Source organism: Girardinichthys multiradiatus, chromosome 20, assembly GCF_021462225.1.
Source record: "Girardinichthys multiradiatus isolate DD_20200921_A chromosome 20, DD_fGirMul_XY1, whole genome shotgun sequence".
NCBI lineage: Eukaryota > Metazoa > Chordata > Actinopteri > Cyprinodontiformes > Goodeidae > Girardinichthys > Girardinichthys multiradiatus.
The window spans coordinates 14,511,342-14,525,972 of NC_061812.1; the positions used below are offsets into that span (position 1 = coordinate 14,511,342).

The window sequence follows — 14,631 nt, forward strand, 5'->3', positions numbered from 1 at the left end:
GAGTTTTAATTCTCATCCTTAATCATGTGATAATGTTTGATATAGTTTCCATCATGCTCACAAAACACTGTGTATGGTAGAGAGGGAAGCCTGGGGGCCACAGTCTGTGTGTATGTGTGTGATGTGTGTGCCTATGTGCGAGTACAAGTTTATAAAAAAGTTAGAGAACATTATGTGGGAGCCTAATGAACAATCTTGTTGCTAGCAGCGTTGGTCTGGGTATCCTGGTTAATTAAAATACACAGCCCAGGAATAAGTCAGCATTTGCAGCTAACAATGCACAGTTAACACGTTTGAGTGGCACCCCACAGAAAATGCAGCAACAACCTACCCATAGGTGGAAATAATCCACCCAAATTCCTGTGGCTAAAAGTATTATATTGGATAAATTAAAATTGATTTAACATTGGTAGGAAGTCAAGTTATGCCAATGTACTGCATGCTAGAAACAATTTAAAAAATAATACAAATTGGTTGTTAGCAGAAAATAAAACAAAAACAAATATGCCACAGAATATTTGAAGATAGAGCTAGACTTGAAGCATCAAACAAAGTAAAACAAACCAATTAGCTCCATTGTGCTGGAGAGGAGCTCTCAAGCACTCACTTGCTGTCTCACCTCAGAGGTCTAACTATGGATAAGACAAGGTTTGACTAACAGCATAAACTTTACATCATTGCAAGGGTTTTGCTGACTAGGTGTCAGAGCAACTGAAACAAGACTTTTTTGCGCTCCAATCCCAAATATCTCTTTCCTTCTTTTTTATCTGTTGCTATTGATGTTAGAATAAAAACAGGCAATCATCCAATGTTACACCTTTTAGTTTTTTTACACCAAGAGCTGTGAACGGATTAAACGATCTGAAACAAAACATTACCCATCTACCAATTTAAACTTCCAAGTAAGAAGTAAAAAAATTTGTAAAGCAGGTTCAGTCATTTAGACCAAGTGGCACTGTTCCAAATATGTCTTTAGACAGGGAAAAATAATACAAAAAGAATACAAGGGTTTAAACAGATCATTGGCACGGCTCTACATCTCTGCCGCGCTGACCAGCTGTCAAGAATTGTATGATAGGAATGTCTCTCAGGCAGTGCATTATGTTGACATTAGTTCAAGTAGACAGAGGATGTGATCGGGTGTGTCTGTTTGCATGCGAGGAGGTGTCTGGGGTGTCATAGGGCTTGTGACCAAATGGTTCAGGGTTGCTGGAGGAAATTGTTTGGTTTAAAGTATCACCTTGTCAGCAGCATAACATGAAGATACAAATGTACTCAACTGTGCCTGAGTCTGGTTTCTCTAACTAGCCAAGGCACGTCAGGAAAGAGCAAAATACTGGTGTGAATTCATTCATTCGTTTTCTGTGTTGAGTGAACCATTTAGGCTGTAAGTTCCAGATACCCATGTCAGACTCATAATGAATCACAAGGCAAATATAACATTTTAAAATTTTGTACACACCTTTACAATTGATGCATAAAAACAAAAAAAGAGGCATAAACCTTAACTTACACACAAACAACTATTTCCAAAGAAAAAAATGTCCTGGAAATATATGCATGGTATGCATTCTTCAAATTAGACAGGGTGATACAACACTTTATTTAATTGGAAGCAATGGTTTTTGGTTTGAGATGCAATAGCAACTGTATGTATATACTTGTTTGATATATCAACAGTATTTCCCATAAGAAAATGTTTTTAAAAAAAGCAGATGCACCCACGAGGCACTGACATTACTGCAACATTTGGCATGATATCAGTCAGGTTTTCTTTCACAGAAGAACACAGGACTACCTAGACATGCATAAAAATCTGGAAAAATGATTTTGCCCCTGCATACTATGCTTTGCAAAAGTATTAATACCACTGAAATGTGCTTATATTTCATCATATTCCATTAAAAACATAAATGTTTTTTGTGACAGACAACTCAAAGTAGTGCTATAATTATAAGGTAAGGGCAAAATTATAGATGTTTTCTTAAATGTGCTTCAAAATAGAAATCTGAAAATAGTATGTATGTATTCACACCCCTAACTTAATACATTACAAAAGCATTGTTTGCTGCATTTACAGCTGCACGTCTATTGAGGTATAACATTAGAATGATCAATTACCTTATAAGGGATAATATATTGAAGTTTGAAATTTATTAATACTTTTGCACATGACCAATATTTAGTCTAACACTTGGTGTAAGAACAAGGGGTCAAACTTGCGAGCAGAATATTTGCACTACAAAACATCTTAAGAGTTCATAATTGCTTTGATAATCATTTACTGAGGGCTAATTGCATAACATTAAGAATCTACTGTCTAAAAGGTTATGGATTTTTAATTCAGCAAATTATTCTTACAGATTAACTAATTAAAATAATATTTAATGTTTATTTGCATTTTCAACTAGTTGTTGAACACATATGAAATGTTTTTCTTAATTAGTTAGCTAATTAAGAACTACAAAAACTAACTTGACCTCATTCCAAGATCCTCAAGACAAACCTTGGTTCTTAAACACAAATATTCACACTAAACTGTGATATTATTGCATCATTTTATCGGTTTTTGGTTTCAGTTTTATTCTTTTGGTCCCTTTTTTTTTTTATATAGTTCATTAGTTTTCCTTATTCTTTCATTTTTATTTAGTAATTTAGTTTAATGGTCCTGGCCCAGTTAAAGAGTTTAATTGAATTATGTTAACCTGAAGTTTAATTATTTTGTGAATAAATGCTTATATTTTGGAATGTCATTGGTGTTTATTTTATATATGTGTGCAGGGCGTGCTGTTTGAGAACACCATTGCTTGAATTCACTCCTTTATCTATTGTTCTATAGTACTGCCGCATTGGGGTGATATTCACAGAACAATACCTGACAGGCTGGAAGTTGTTTGGCTAAAATTCAAATATTCAAACTTTGTTAATACTTATTAATGATAATTATTGATAGTTCCTAATATCCAAAGCAAACAATCCTTATCTCTCCAAAAGTAACGTAGCGATGAAATAGCTCTTTTAATCCATGCGCACAGATTGCAAAACTGAGCACACAGTTTAGTAATACGTGAGCACGGATTTCCACCGGCTTTGTTTTTTTTTACTTGCTGACACTTGCCGGGCTCCGTATAATTGCGTAATATTAGATATTCTCATGTATGTTGACAGGTGCTTTGTAATGCAATACCATACACAATACTCATTTAAACTTAACAAATTAAACTCTGTTGTGCATTACCTGCAAACAGTAACGTACCCTTATCTAGGGTTTGTTACTAAATATCATATCATTTAACTTATGCATTAGCACATGTTTTGCATATAAAACTGTTCACTGCTGATTTGCTTTTCAGCACAATGTTCCTTTCATATTTCCAGTCTCTGGAATCTATTTATTTCCCTTCAACACGTTCCAACCAGTGTGTGATTCATTTGGATGTACAATGGATAATCTTCAAACAGTCTAAAAGTCAAAAGGTCTGCATGTGTTTGCCAGATAGCAAATGCAGAGAAATTATGTCATAGTAAACATCTTTTCCATGCAACAGAGCAAGAGATAAAGACTTTCAGCTTCTTCAGTGTGTTTTGCCCTCAGGGTGAAGCTCTTTTTTTCCAGCTACCTGTCAAGGTGAAAAAGCAGTTTTGCAAGAAGTATCATACTTGCTATCAGTTCTCAAAAATTATATGTCACTCCAACTTAACCCGATACGTTTCTATAGAGAACACTGCCAAGAAGCTTGAGTACTCTGCTAGTGACAGTGTAGTAAATGCTTCTCTTGTACTAGGAAGGCTCTGTGCTTCGTACACGGAAGACAAGCACTATACAGATGAGAGGTTGTTTCATCTTTCATTGTACTAGTGTCTGCAGAAGTAGCTGAAGACTTTTAATTGGGTGAAGTTGAATATATGCTGTGCGTGCAATTTTTTGGAATAAGCAGAATTTGTGTTGGAAGTAAAACAGAAATAACTGCACTTACACTACATGCACAACTGGATATTTGGTGCATTTTTAGGGCAGTAGTTGTTAACCTCATGGTCCACTCACTGTCAGAAATTGTCAAGAAACGTACTTCTCTTGTCCAAAACTGATGCACACACAAAAAAAGTTCAAAGGTCCATAATGGACTGGAATAATTGAGGGTTTTAACAATGACCTTAAACAACCTGACCTTGTGGCTCCCTAGACCTAAAAGAGAATAAAATCACTATGGTTTTAATGAATAAGATTTTGGTTCTTAATTCAATCAAATATTTATTAAACATAATAGTAGATAACATCAATACTAGCATACAATATTCACATGTTCAAAGGAATGGGTAGAATTATAAACCTATATTAACACACCCCTTCTCCTGCAACATTATTCCCATCACTTCTTATTCATCAAGAAAAGATACTTAATAGTATACAAAATTTGTAATCCAACAACTATTAAATAAAAGTGAATAAATAAAGTGCAATTCATAAAGTAGACTATAATCTAAAAGACAATAATACAATTTACAATAATATAAAAGGTAGTAAGTGGTAATAATGATAGTAATAAGAATTTCTATTATTCAAGTTTGATATTCATCTATAATGATCTTTTTTCTGTGTTTTCATCTGTTTTTGATATTGACATACACCTCAAACTCATAAGGGCCTTTCCTTCTCTTGAGTATTTTCTGGCTATTGGTTATTTTTACCTTTATACATTATTAGAACAAGGCTGGACAGGTGGCACAGTTGGTAGCACTGTTGCCTTGCAGCAAGAAGGTCCTGGGTTTGACTCCCAGCCAGGGCTCTTTCTGCATGAAGTTTACATGTTCTCCCCATGCATGCATGGGTTCTCACCGGGTATTCCGGCTTCCTCCCACAGTCCAAAGACATGCCTGTTAGGTTTATTGGTCTCTCTAAATTGCCCATAGGTGTGTGCATGGTTGTTTGTGTGTTGCCCTGCGATGGTCTGGCAAACTGTCCAGGATGTACCCCACCTCCTGCCCATGGACTGCTGGAGATAGCGACCCACTATGGAAGAAACGGTATAGAAAATGACTGACTGACTGACATTAGAACTGTTTTGTAGTTTAACTATGTCAGTGAGTTGTTGTTGTTTTTTTTTTTTTCTTTTTGCAACACTAGTGCCGTTTATTTTTTGTTACTTAAAAGTAGGCGGACAGGAAGTGGGATGGAGAGACGGGGAAGACATGTAGCACAGGTTGCCAGGGTCAGGACTCAATCCAGGGACAGCTGTGTCAAGAACTGAAGCCTCCCTCTATGGGTCGCGTGCTCTACTGCTACACCACGGGTTGCACTCTACTATGTTAGTAAGTTTTAAGAATTTTGATTGTATAAACAGCAGTTTAGTATGATACAGGTACTGAGACTTGTTAATTACTCTTTATGTTTTTTTAAGTATGATTAATGACTGTAGTGTCATTTTGTAGTTGTTTTCCTCAAATCTCTGCTTAGTAACCTAAATATGGTAAAACCAAGGAACAGAACAGAACATGGAGTGCTTTTTTATCTAACATACACTTAGCTTTGTGCAAGATAGAAACATTTGTATTTACAGTTCCTTGTTGGTTTTACTGTTCCTAAACAACATTATTTTGGTTTTGCTCACATTTAAAGACAGTTTGTTACAATCAAACCATAGTTTAACCTTTTCATTTACACCAAAGTGACATCCTTTAACAACTATTCCATAATATCTTTAACACAGGAAATGTTTGTGTCATCAGAAAAAATACAAATGTTAGGACTTCAGATGTTTTTTTATATGTCATTTACAAACATTATAATTTATTAAGGGCCCAAAACTGACCCCTGTGGAACTCCACAAACAATGCCCGAACACTGTGAACACACTCATTCCAGTTTCACATACAGCTGTCTGCAACTTAAATAACCTTTAACCCAATCAAACACAAGCCCATGATTTACTGTTAAAAAACTGTTCCAGCTTTTTTAATAGTAAGTTATGACTTACTGTGTCAAAAGCTTTTTTAATATCAACTAACACCCCAGCAGCAAGTTTCTGATTATCTTCTATTGCTTCCAGTATGGCTATTGTTATAGATTGTTTTAATCTGAAATCATATTGACTTTCAGTGATTAATTTATGTTTTTTCTAAGAATGTTTCCCTTCTATTAAACAGTTTTTTCTAAAATATTTGAGAATCGTGGCAAAAAACACTATGGGTCTATAGTTGGAATATTTATGTTTATTTAAATTTTTTACTTTGGGATTACTTTTACTTTTCACCTTATTAGGAAATAATAGAATTTGAAATGAGAAGTAACTTTTTGTATTGTAGCTTTTTTAAAAATCTCCTTATTGGCTTGTTTTTCCAAGGACATATCAATGTTGTGTAAGTTAGTGTATTTTTTGTTTTTACATTTTTAACAATATCATTTATTTATTTTTCTGTTATCTTGTTAAGGAACATTGAGTTTGGATTTCTTTCTACTAATTTATCAAACTCTGTGAAGTGTTTGATGTTTTAGGGATCCTAGTCAGATCAAAGATTTGCAAAACATTTCTTAACTAACTGTCAGCTATATCATTAATTTTGTAATTTTCAGTTTCTTTCTCAATAAAATAATTAGGATATCCTCATTTATTTGTGACATTTTTATAATATTAAGATATTCCATATTTGTTTTATATTATGTTTATTCTCATCTATTTCCTTAAAATGGTTATTCTTACATATTCTTGAAATATTTGTAAATATTTGTGAATTTGTTCTTGTATCTAATACTTAGTTTCAGCATCTTTAGTTTTATGAAGATTTTATACTGTGCATTTCTGTTTTTACAGGCATTTGTTTTAATCATTTAGTCATTCAAGGACAGTTACAGTACTTTTGTAGCTGGTATAGAATTTCAGTGCACAATGTTTATCACATAATAACTATTTTTAGACACGTTTTACAAGCTATATTAATGTTTGTTTGATTTGTTAGTCTTGTTATTATTGTTGTAAGTTTCTTTAAATGCTCTAACTACCTTTTATAATAGCATAAATGGCCAATCTCTCTACAAATTTCCCTCTCTCTTGTGACCTTATTTTTTCTGTCTTCCCTTTCTTTTTTTCTCCTGTCTGTGCATCTGAGCTCTGCAGGCTTTGTGACTTAAAAGGTAATAAAATAAACATACTGGGTGGACATTCTAATGCCACTGACCACAGACTTTGTCTATGTAGATGTTTCTGTGGATGGCAATGCAAGAAGCTTTATCTTTGAAGTGCAGGCATGTGTTTATGTCTAACACTGAAAGGTGCTGGGCAGCATTGAATGTTCAATTACCATTAAAATGTGCCATCGCCATAGTGCCATACACGAAGAGACACAAATTATTCCAGGAGGAGTCAAACAGCTTAGTTTTTGCCTTAATATCTGTGTTTGGTAAGACTGCATTATTTTCAGTTTAGGCTGTATTGATAATTAAAGAAATGACAGTCAGTAAAAACACAAACCAGGAACACATATGAAGACATTTTAAATTTAGTCTTGTTTATTGAATTGTTTTCTTTCATGCTCTCAGTGGAAGATCCCTGTTAGATGCAGAAGCCAATCTACTAAACCATCACTGCAATCCCAAAATCATGTCATCTAGATATGATTGAAAATGTCAGACACACCAGGTCTTCTCCATTTTCAAGTTTTCTTTTTATGGCATAGTAATAATTTTCCTACTTACATTCTTCATATTCTTTGCTATGACAAACACTCCCAGTAAAAGGAAGAAAATAAATGCTCTCCATTCATTTTTAGTATTGTGTTTTGTTAGCTGAAAGACTAAGATGATAAAAATCACACTGCATGGATAGTTAAACTGACAACTAAGATGTCCGTGATGAGTACATCAAGAGTTTTAATTTAAAAGACAATTAGCATACTACTCAAGCACAATATGTTGTTATTATATCCATGCACATGATTGATGTGATTTATTTACAAACAAGCAAAACAGCATACAAAATAACCTTACCAAAAATAACATTTTTGAGAAAGTAAAACTTTATCAAGCAGAATAAAAATAAGTTCACTATGATTTACAGTTAAAACCTAAAATTCAGTTTCTCAGAAAATCTGAATATAACATATGTGCAGTAAAAAAACAGTTTTAAAACAAAGATTGATCATTTCTACATGTAGCGTGAGCCGAAAAAAGTAGTTGGTGCTCAAGCAACAGGGATTATTGTGAATGTTTATATGTTGTCAGGACCTAGGCTGTTACATCCCTTGTGTTACAACATAAAAAGTGTCTGAAGAATGGACGGATGGACGGACGGATGGACGGACGGACGGATGGATTGACAGACAGACAGCTCTGTTTCTCTGTTCAGTATTTTACAAACCCCCTTAAATTAAGCATTTTCTGTGTCTATATAGCCTTCAGTAATATTGTGAATGAAGTTGCAAATGATTATAAACTCCCTTCTTATTTTGTTAATCATCTCAATTGTGGCAGTTTCAAGCTTTCATTTGTCAAATGTCATTAACAGTCTAATTGATAAAAACAGACAATAAATTTCTACTCAGGTTGCTACTCATAGAAACAAATACGCATAATGAATTGTTTTTACAAATTTCAGATTTGGGGTTGATAAATGGTACCACATCAGTGTTATAAAGATGTATAAAACAGAAATCCGTGTACCTGCTTCTATAGCCTTCACAGTGATGTTGTGCCAGCCCGCTGTCTCTCGGTCCAAAATCTTTCCTAACGTGATGGCACCTGAGTTAGCATCAATATGGAATATCATGTCCTGGTCTGTGGTCGGATCAATGGAAAACCTGGAGTAAATACAAACAAACAAGAACAACGATTTTAAAGAGAAGCAGGAAATGTGCAACACATTTCATATATTTTTAAACTTGTCCAGTTATTTAGCCCATCCAACCCAACTAATTCAAAATGAATCAAATAAAATGAATATACATAGAAAAAAAACCTTCGTCTAGGTAGGCTTAATATGATATAGTTCTGTGTCAATTAAACTATTATAGAGTCAAAAACATAAGGCCACCCTCTATAGTCAATATTCCAGCTAAAAATTTTGTCTAAATGCAAAAAAAAAAAAAAAATGGTTAAATACGTCTTATATGCAGAGTTGATAATGCCAAAAGATGCATGAGGCCATATATTGACAGAAGTTGCATTGTGCATAAATGGATTTTCCTCTGTGTGGTTGTGGTTGCACTCAAGAGACTCAAGAGTAAACAAAAAAATGCTGAAAGGTTTTTTTGTTCTCAGCTCTTCTCCATAACAACACACACACACACACACACACAAGAAGACAAAGATGTACACATGCAGATGGCTTTATTGAGCCCCAATAAACCAAAATAAAGAACTATCAGCTTTAATGACTTTTGAAAAACCTGTCAGCCAACATTCTTGTGGTCTCATTAGAAGAGAGGCTAGGTTTTTCAGATATGAAAAAAATGTAATGTTAGGTCAGAGTAGGATACAAACTAGGACTTTGAATCTTAATTTTTTTTATAAAACAGTAAGGGTTAAGGGAAGAATTTCCTGTTTTTGTTCAACTCATTTTATTGAATTTTACTTCATGAAAACAAGAATCTACACTGAAAATAGCAGTTTAATCACTGTATTTATAAATACACCAGATATCTGTGGTGACACATTTTGGCAGGGCAAAGCAAACACTGAGAATACTTTTTAGATTGGATGCAATCAGGTGTGTGTCTAAAACATGACCTTTCTGTTTTTTTTAGTCTGTAAAAGTAAACTCTCCAAAAAATCCAAGTTCCCTAAAATTGCAAAAAATACATATTGATGCACAGTGAAAACTATTTTATGTGGAGTATAATATAATAGAAAACATTCCAGATTCCTTTCCAGTCTCCCAGATGTCTTTATTAAATGAATTTATTTTAAATTTTAGTTTTAAATGTAGTATTTACTGGCACATAATGCAGGGCTTAGAAAAAAGAAAAAAAAAGAACGAAATTCTTGCTGATAGACAAGAGTCCCACGTTATCTGTTCCTACTGTTACTTAGTTATTAAGGCAAAATCTCTTTTTCCATGATGCTCCCCTACCTTCATACCCTATGACTACATCACTACCTCAAGCATTGTGCACAAATGAGTTCAAATGAATGGGTTTATAGGTGGAGCTGACATTTCTGGTAACTTTGAATTGCATATTGCAGGAACATGACGAGAAATGAGCTCATCTTGACGTCATCTAATTGCACTCTATTTGGAGAAGAAAAAAAAGATTTACTCAATTTTTTAGTAGCAAACTTTGGATTTTATGTAGAAAAAAAGCTACAGTATTTCATCTCAACCCCCGGAACTCATTGTCTGCTGAGTGTCTGTGTGCAGAGCTTTGTGAGGATCTATATCAGCAATTTAGGTCTATGTGTCTCCCCTTCATGATGTCACCTTCAACTTTGTTTCATACATAAAGATATTAACTAAAAGCACAAGGTTTGACCCTTAAAACTATCAGGTTACACTGAAGCATGTGTTGCTGTCCTTTTTATGCTTTTTATGTATGGAAAATGGAGCATAGACATGCAGAAAAGCTGTAGATCTGAACTTTTATCTCTGACCATCTTAAAGAACCACACTGATGAATTTCATCTTCAGGATTTAAGATTTTGTCAGCTAATGTGCCTAAAAGACTCAAGAGGAACATCGTGGTTGGTTAACTCCATCATGACCAAAATTGTATTATATTATTTTTACTTTATAGCTGTAGAATTCTCAAACTGCAATGAGTGACTGATTTTGTCAAAGACAACTTAAGTCTTCAGTATGTGGATGCTTATCACTGTGAGGTTGACTGTGCAATAATAGTTTCAAAGGCAAAAAAGAAAACCCATTTACTTGATGATAATAAGAGGGTTATAAGTGACCACAATTACAAAACGTAGTCTAAGTGGAATGTTTTACAGCCAAAATGTTATTTTTTGTTAAAAGACACTATTAAAACACATGAGCAGCTGCTTCGGAAATTCATACATTATAAATATATATATATATATATATATATATATATATATAATAAAATGGATATTAGGCAATGAGATAAAGCATAAGCTAATTTAACAGTCGGTCTGAACATGTGTACTATCTTTAGTACTAGCGCTAGTAACTTCTAAATCTGTATTTTTTTGTATTTAAGCATAAATTGTGTGGCTGCTGGACACCCTGTCAATCCATCCATCCATCCATCCATCCATCTGTCCATCCATCAAGTACCTAGTTCGAGTTAGAGCTGTGAACAGTGCCTTTATTTAGGTATTGAAATTTGAAAATGTATTTATTTATTTTAACCTGGCTAAACTGAGTTCAGAACTATTTCTTATTAGGGATGAACTGGCACAACACTGCATATCCCTTAATATGTACTTTGAAGCCATGATGGATACTGGTTAAAACAATATAACTCTACAACATAGGATATAGGATAACATTTTACCAGCTAAGCAAGCTGTCAAACACATTAGTAATGCTTCTGATGGTCAAGGTGTTTCGACAGAGTGTGTTCGCAAAAGGTATGGGATTACTTGTACAAGGCATAAAAGACAATATTTTTTTGTTTGTTTTAAAGATTATGTGACTATGAAGTATCAAGTACCTCAAAAATATCACAATAAACATTTAACTAAATTTTTCGCAACTAGGGATGGGCAGTGTGCAAACACCTTTAATTTTTATCTTGAACCTAAGCTATATTTTGTTCCCACCAGATGTTTAACTGTGTTACTCTTCAAGGAGACAGCAATCAAGTGCATTGTAACTCCTACTTAGTAAGATTTGTTGCACCTATATTTGGAGAACCCCAGTGTATGTGTCATGACGTAAGGCAAGTGCAAACTCTAACTGTCTGCAGCAAAACTGGCACTATATTTTAAAGCTACTACTTTTTTACAAGGCGCTTTCTTGGAAAAAAGACTCTCTCATCTAGTCTCATCTAGTTATGTGAAGAGATGAGGCAGATCTTACCAGAAGAAGAACTGAAAAGTTGAATTGCTATGCTGTTCAGAGCTCTTTAGTCAGAGTTCATTTTTCCATCCACTAAGTTTGATATTTTCTACCACTGCAATAGTCTTTCATGGTGTTCTTGGTGAAGAGAAACCTATCTCACTTCTTCCACAAAAACCTTAGTCCTACGGTCAAATTATTGAGTTGATTGTAAAGGCGGTGTCTGCCTAAAGCCAAAGAGTAGTTACTGGAATGTGGCAAGCTCTCTTGTGATTTAATTTATAGTTCACTGTTCCTTTTATCCAACACATAAATTCACAGGTGTACTCATATTTGCCTGCACACCTATTACCCTAATACCTTACGATGGATGTGCTTACCATTGTGCTGTGCTCTATTACACATAGAGGAATGAGTGTCATGTATTTTTAATCAAGGTGATGTTCACAGGAACTGGGTGTTGGTTTATGTTGTGTTAATGAGACAGTCATAGCTCTATCTACAGCCTCTTCTCACCATGCAATTACACTTCAGAGGACACAGAAACCAAAGGCTTGGAAAAATTTGTACCATCTTCTACTGTACAAGATACAGTGTCCTTGTTTTTCCACTCTATTATCAGGAGGAATTATAAATTAGGTTTTAGTGTTTCTCATAAGTTAAGTATCCGCATTTCCACAATCATTTCACCCAATGAATTAAACTTGTTTAAATGGAACCCATACCATTTTAAACTAGTAAAAAATGTATTTTTGTTAAAAAATCTTATCGAAATTAAAGATGAGCCTTTTAATTTCTGTTACAACAGAGGTCAACAAGATAGATTATTTAAGAAGTATCTTTAGAGAATCTAGAGTGTGAGATTGGGTGCAGGGGTTTAAGGATGAAGCAGTTACATATTATGCATTCTCTTTGTAATTGGAAGTCAAATTTTTTCCAAGTTAGAGATGAAAATACAACAAGAAGACCATCTTAAATTAGAATTCTGATTGGCAAAGTTAGATGTTGCCAAGCAGCCTCAAGTTTGGTAAACAATATTACTGCTGCACACAAATCTAACAGTCAAATCTAACAGTATTTTATTATACCCCTTAAAGCCCCCCACCTTGGGGTGTATCTCTTGGACAAAGAGGGTGGCCAAACAAACTGTCTCTGATGCATGATTGCAACCATTTGAATTTAAACTGTTGAAATGAGAGATAACACAGTCTTTTATACATATATTAGGAAAATAACCAGCCAAAAGCAGAATAATGAATGTGTACATGAAGAGTTTGTATTCTCATTTATTAAAGCTAAGTCAGTGAAAGAGTTGAGCTGCAGAAAAAGTAAAAAAAAAAAAGACTGTACATTGCCCAGACCTTTATGTATAAATGTTGACAGAATTCTTCAAACTATAATACATATAATTATATGTTCCATTGTTGAAATTAGCCCTATCTCTTCCATACCTCACAGGTTTGTTCATCACATCTGGATCCCTGGCCAAGACAATGCCAACAAGTGATCCTACTTTGGCATCCTCTTGGACTTCCATGACAGCACTTTCTGCTGGTTGAAAGATGGGTGGCTCATCAATATCAGACACACTGACCCGAACAATTGTCTGATCTCGGAAAGAGCCTAGGTCAACAAAGCGAGGATCAACATGCTTATTTACTGCCTCAACGACAACATTGTGGGTCCTCTTGCTCTCAAAGTCTAGCGGCTGAAAAATAAACAAACAAGATATGAGGGTCACACATTATTCAGAATCAGCCTTTCATGTTAATGCCATTAGAAAGCATGATGCTATAAAAACAATAATGCTCCAACATTTCCTTCCTACTTCCTGTATTTAGCACTGTAGCATACCCAATTTGATCACAGCATAAGCCACGCTGCAACAGATTTTTGGACAGGTTAAAAAATCCCACAACATGAATGTTGTATCTGTTGCACGTCATGTAAACTGAACATGCCCATTACAGTTGTAAAATCAATGCAACTTTAACTCAAATGTCAGAGCAATAACCCAATAATAACACAGCATAATTTAATACTACGGTATTCATATGGTTCACTCACCAGGAGATGCTGGATGGTTTGAACTGAACGAGAAACTTAAGTGCTTCCATGCTGATTAATTTGGCAAAAAATAACTGACCAGTCAGGATAACTCATAGAACATTGAAATTTAATTCCCAGACTCAGTTGATCCCTTAATATAAGAAACAAGGGGATGAAGTCATGGAAAGGTAATGTACCTGATAATGATGCCGCAAAACAATGTAAATGAAACCCTATTGTTCAAATACATGCACTATGCTGAAAGGAACGCACACCTACTTCGAAGACATCATACAACTTTCACAAAATCACCTACATTTCCTCAACTTACATAACCAATATTTTTCAAAACCTTATTACACTTGACAAAAAAAAACTAAATACCATCCGTCACTGCAGTTAATGAACACTAGATACTATTTTCACCTTTCTTAACATCCAGTCATATGTATACCCCAAGGAAATAGGAGGTAATGGATTACCAATATGCAGTTCCTAGACACTCAGATCAACTTAAAACTAATTTTTAATGTATATAAACAAAATGCTTCAGTTACATCGATTTAAAGGGGTTTATTAGAGGTACCAATAGAAATGGGTGCAGCTGACTTTGAGAAAATGTTTT

General features: G+C 34.4%; 1 protein-coding gene across 3 annotated transcripts in view; it reads right to left on the minus strand.

Annotated features, from left to right (window-relative positions):
• Window positions 1-14,631, minus strand: part of LOC124857508 (cadherin-22-like) — a 237,765-nt gene that overhangs the window by 54,546 nt on the left and 168,588 nt on the right. For all 3 annotated transcript variants that reach the window (XM_047348787.1, XM_047348788.1, XM_047348789.1), the window contains 2 exons: window positions 13,409-13,665; window positions 8,654-8,790 (listed from right to left, as the gene is read on the minus strand). In XM_047348787.1, coding sequence (XP_047204743.1) covers window positions 8,654-8,790; window positions 13,409-13,665 — 394 coding nt within the window. The remainder of the gene's footprint in view (window positions 1-8,653; window positions 8,791-13,408; window positions 13,666-14,631) is intronic.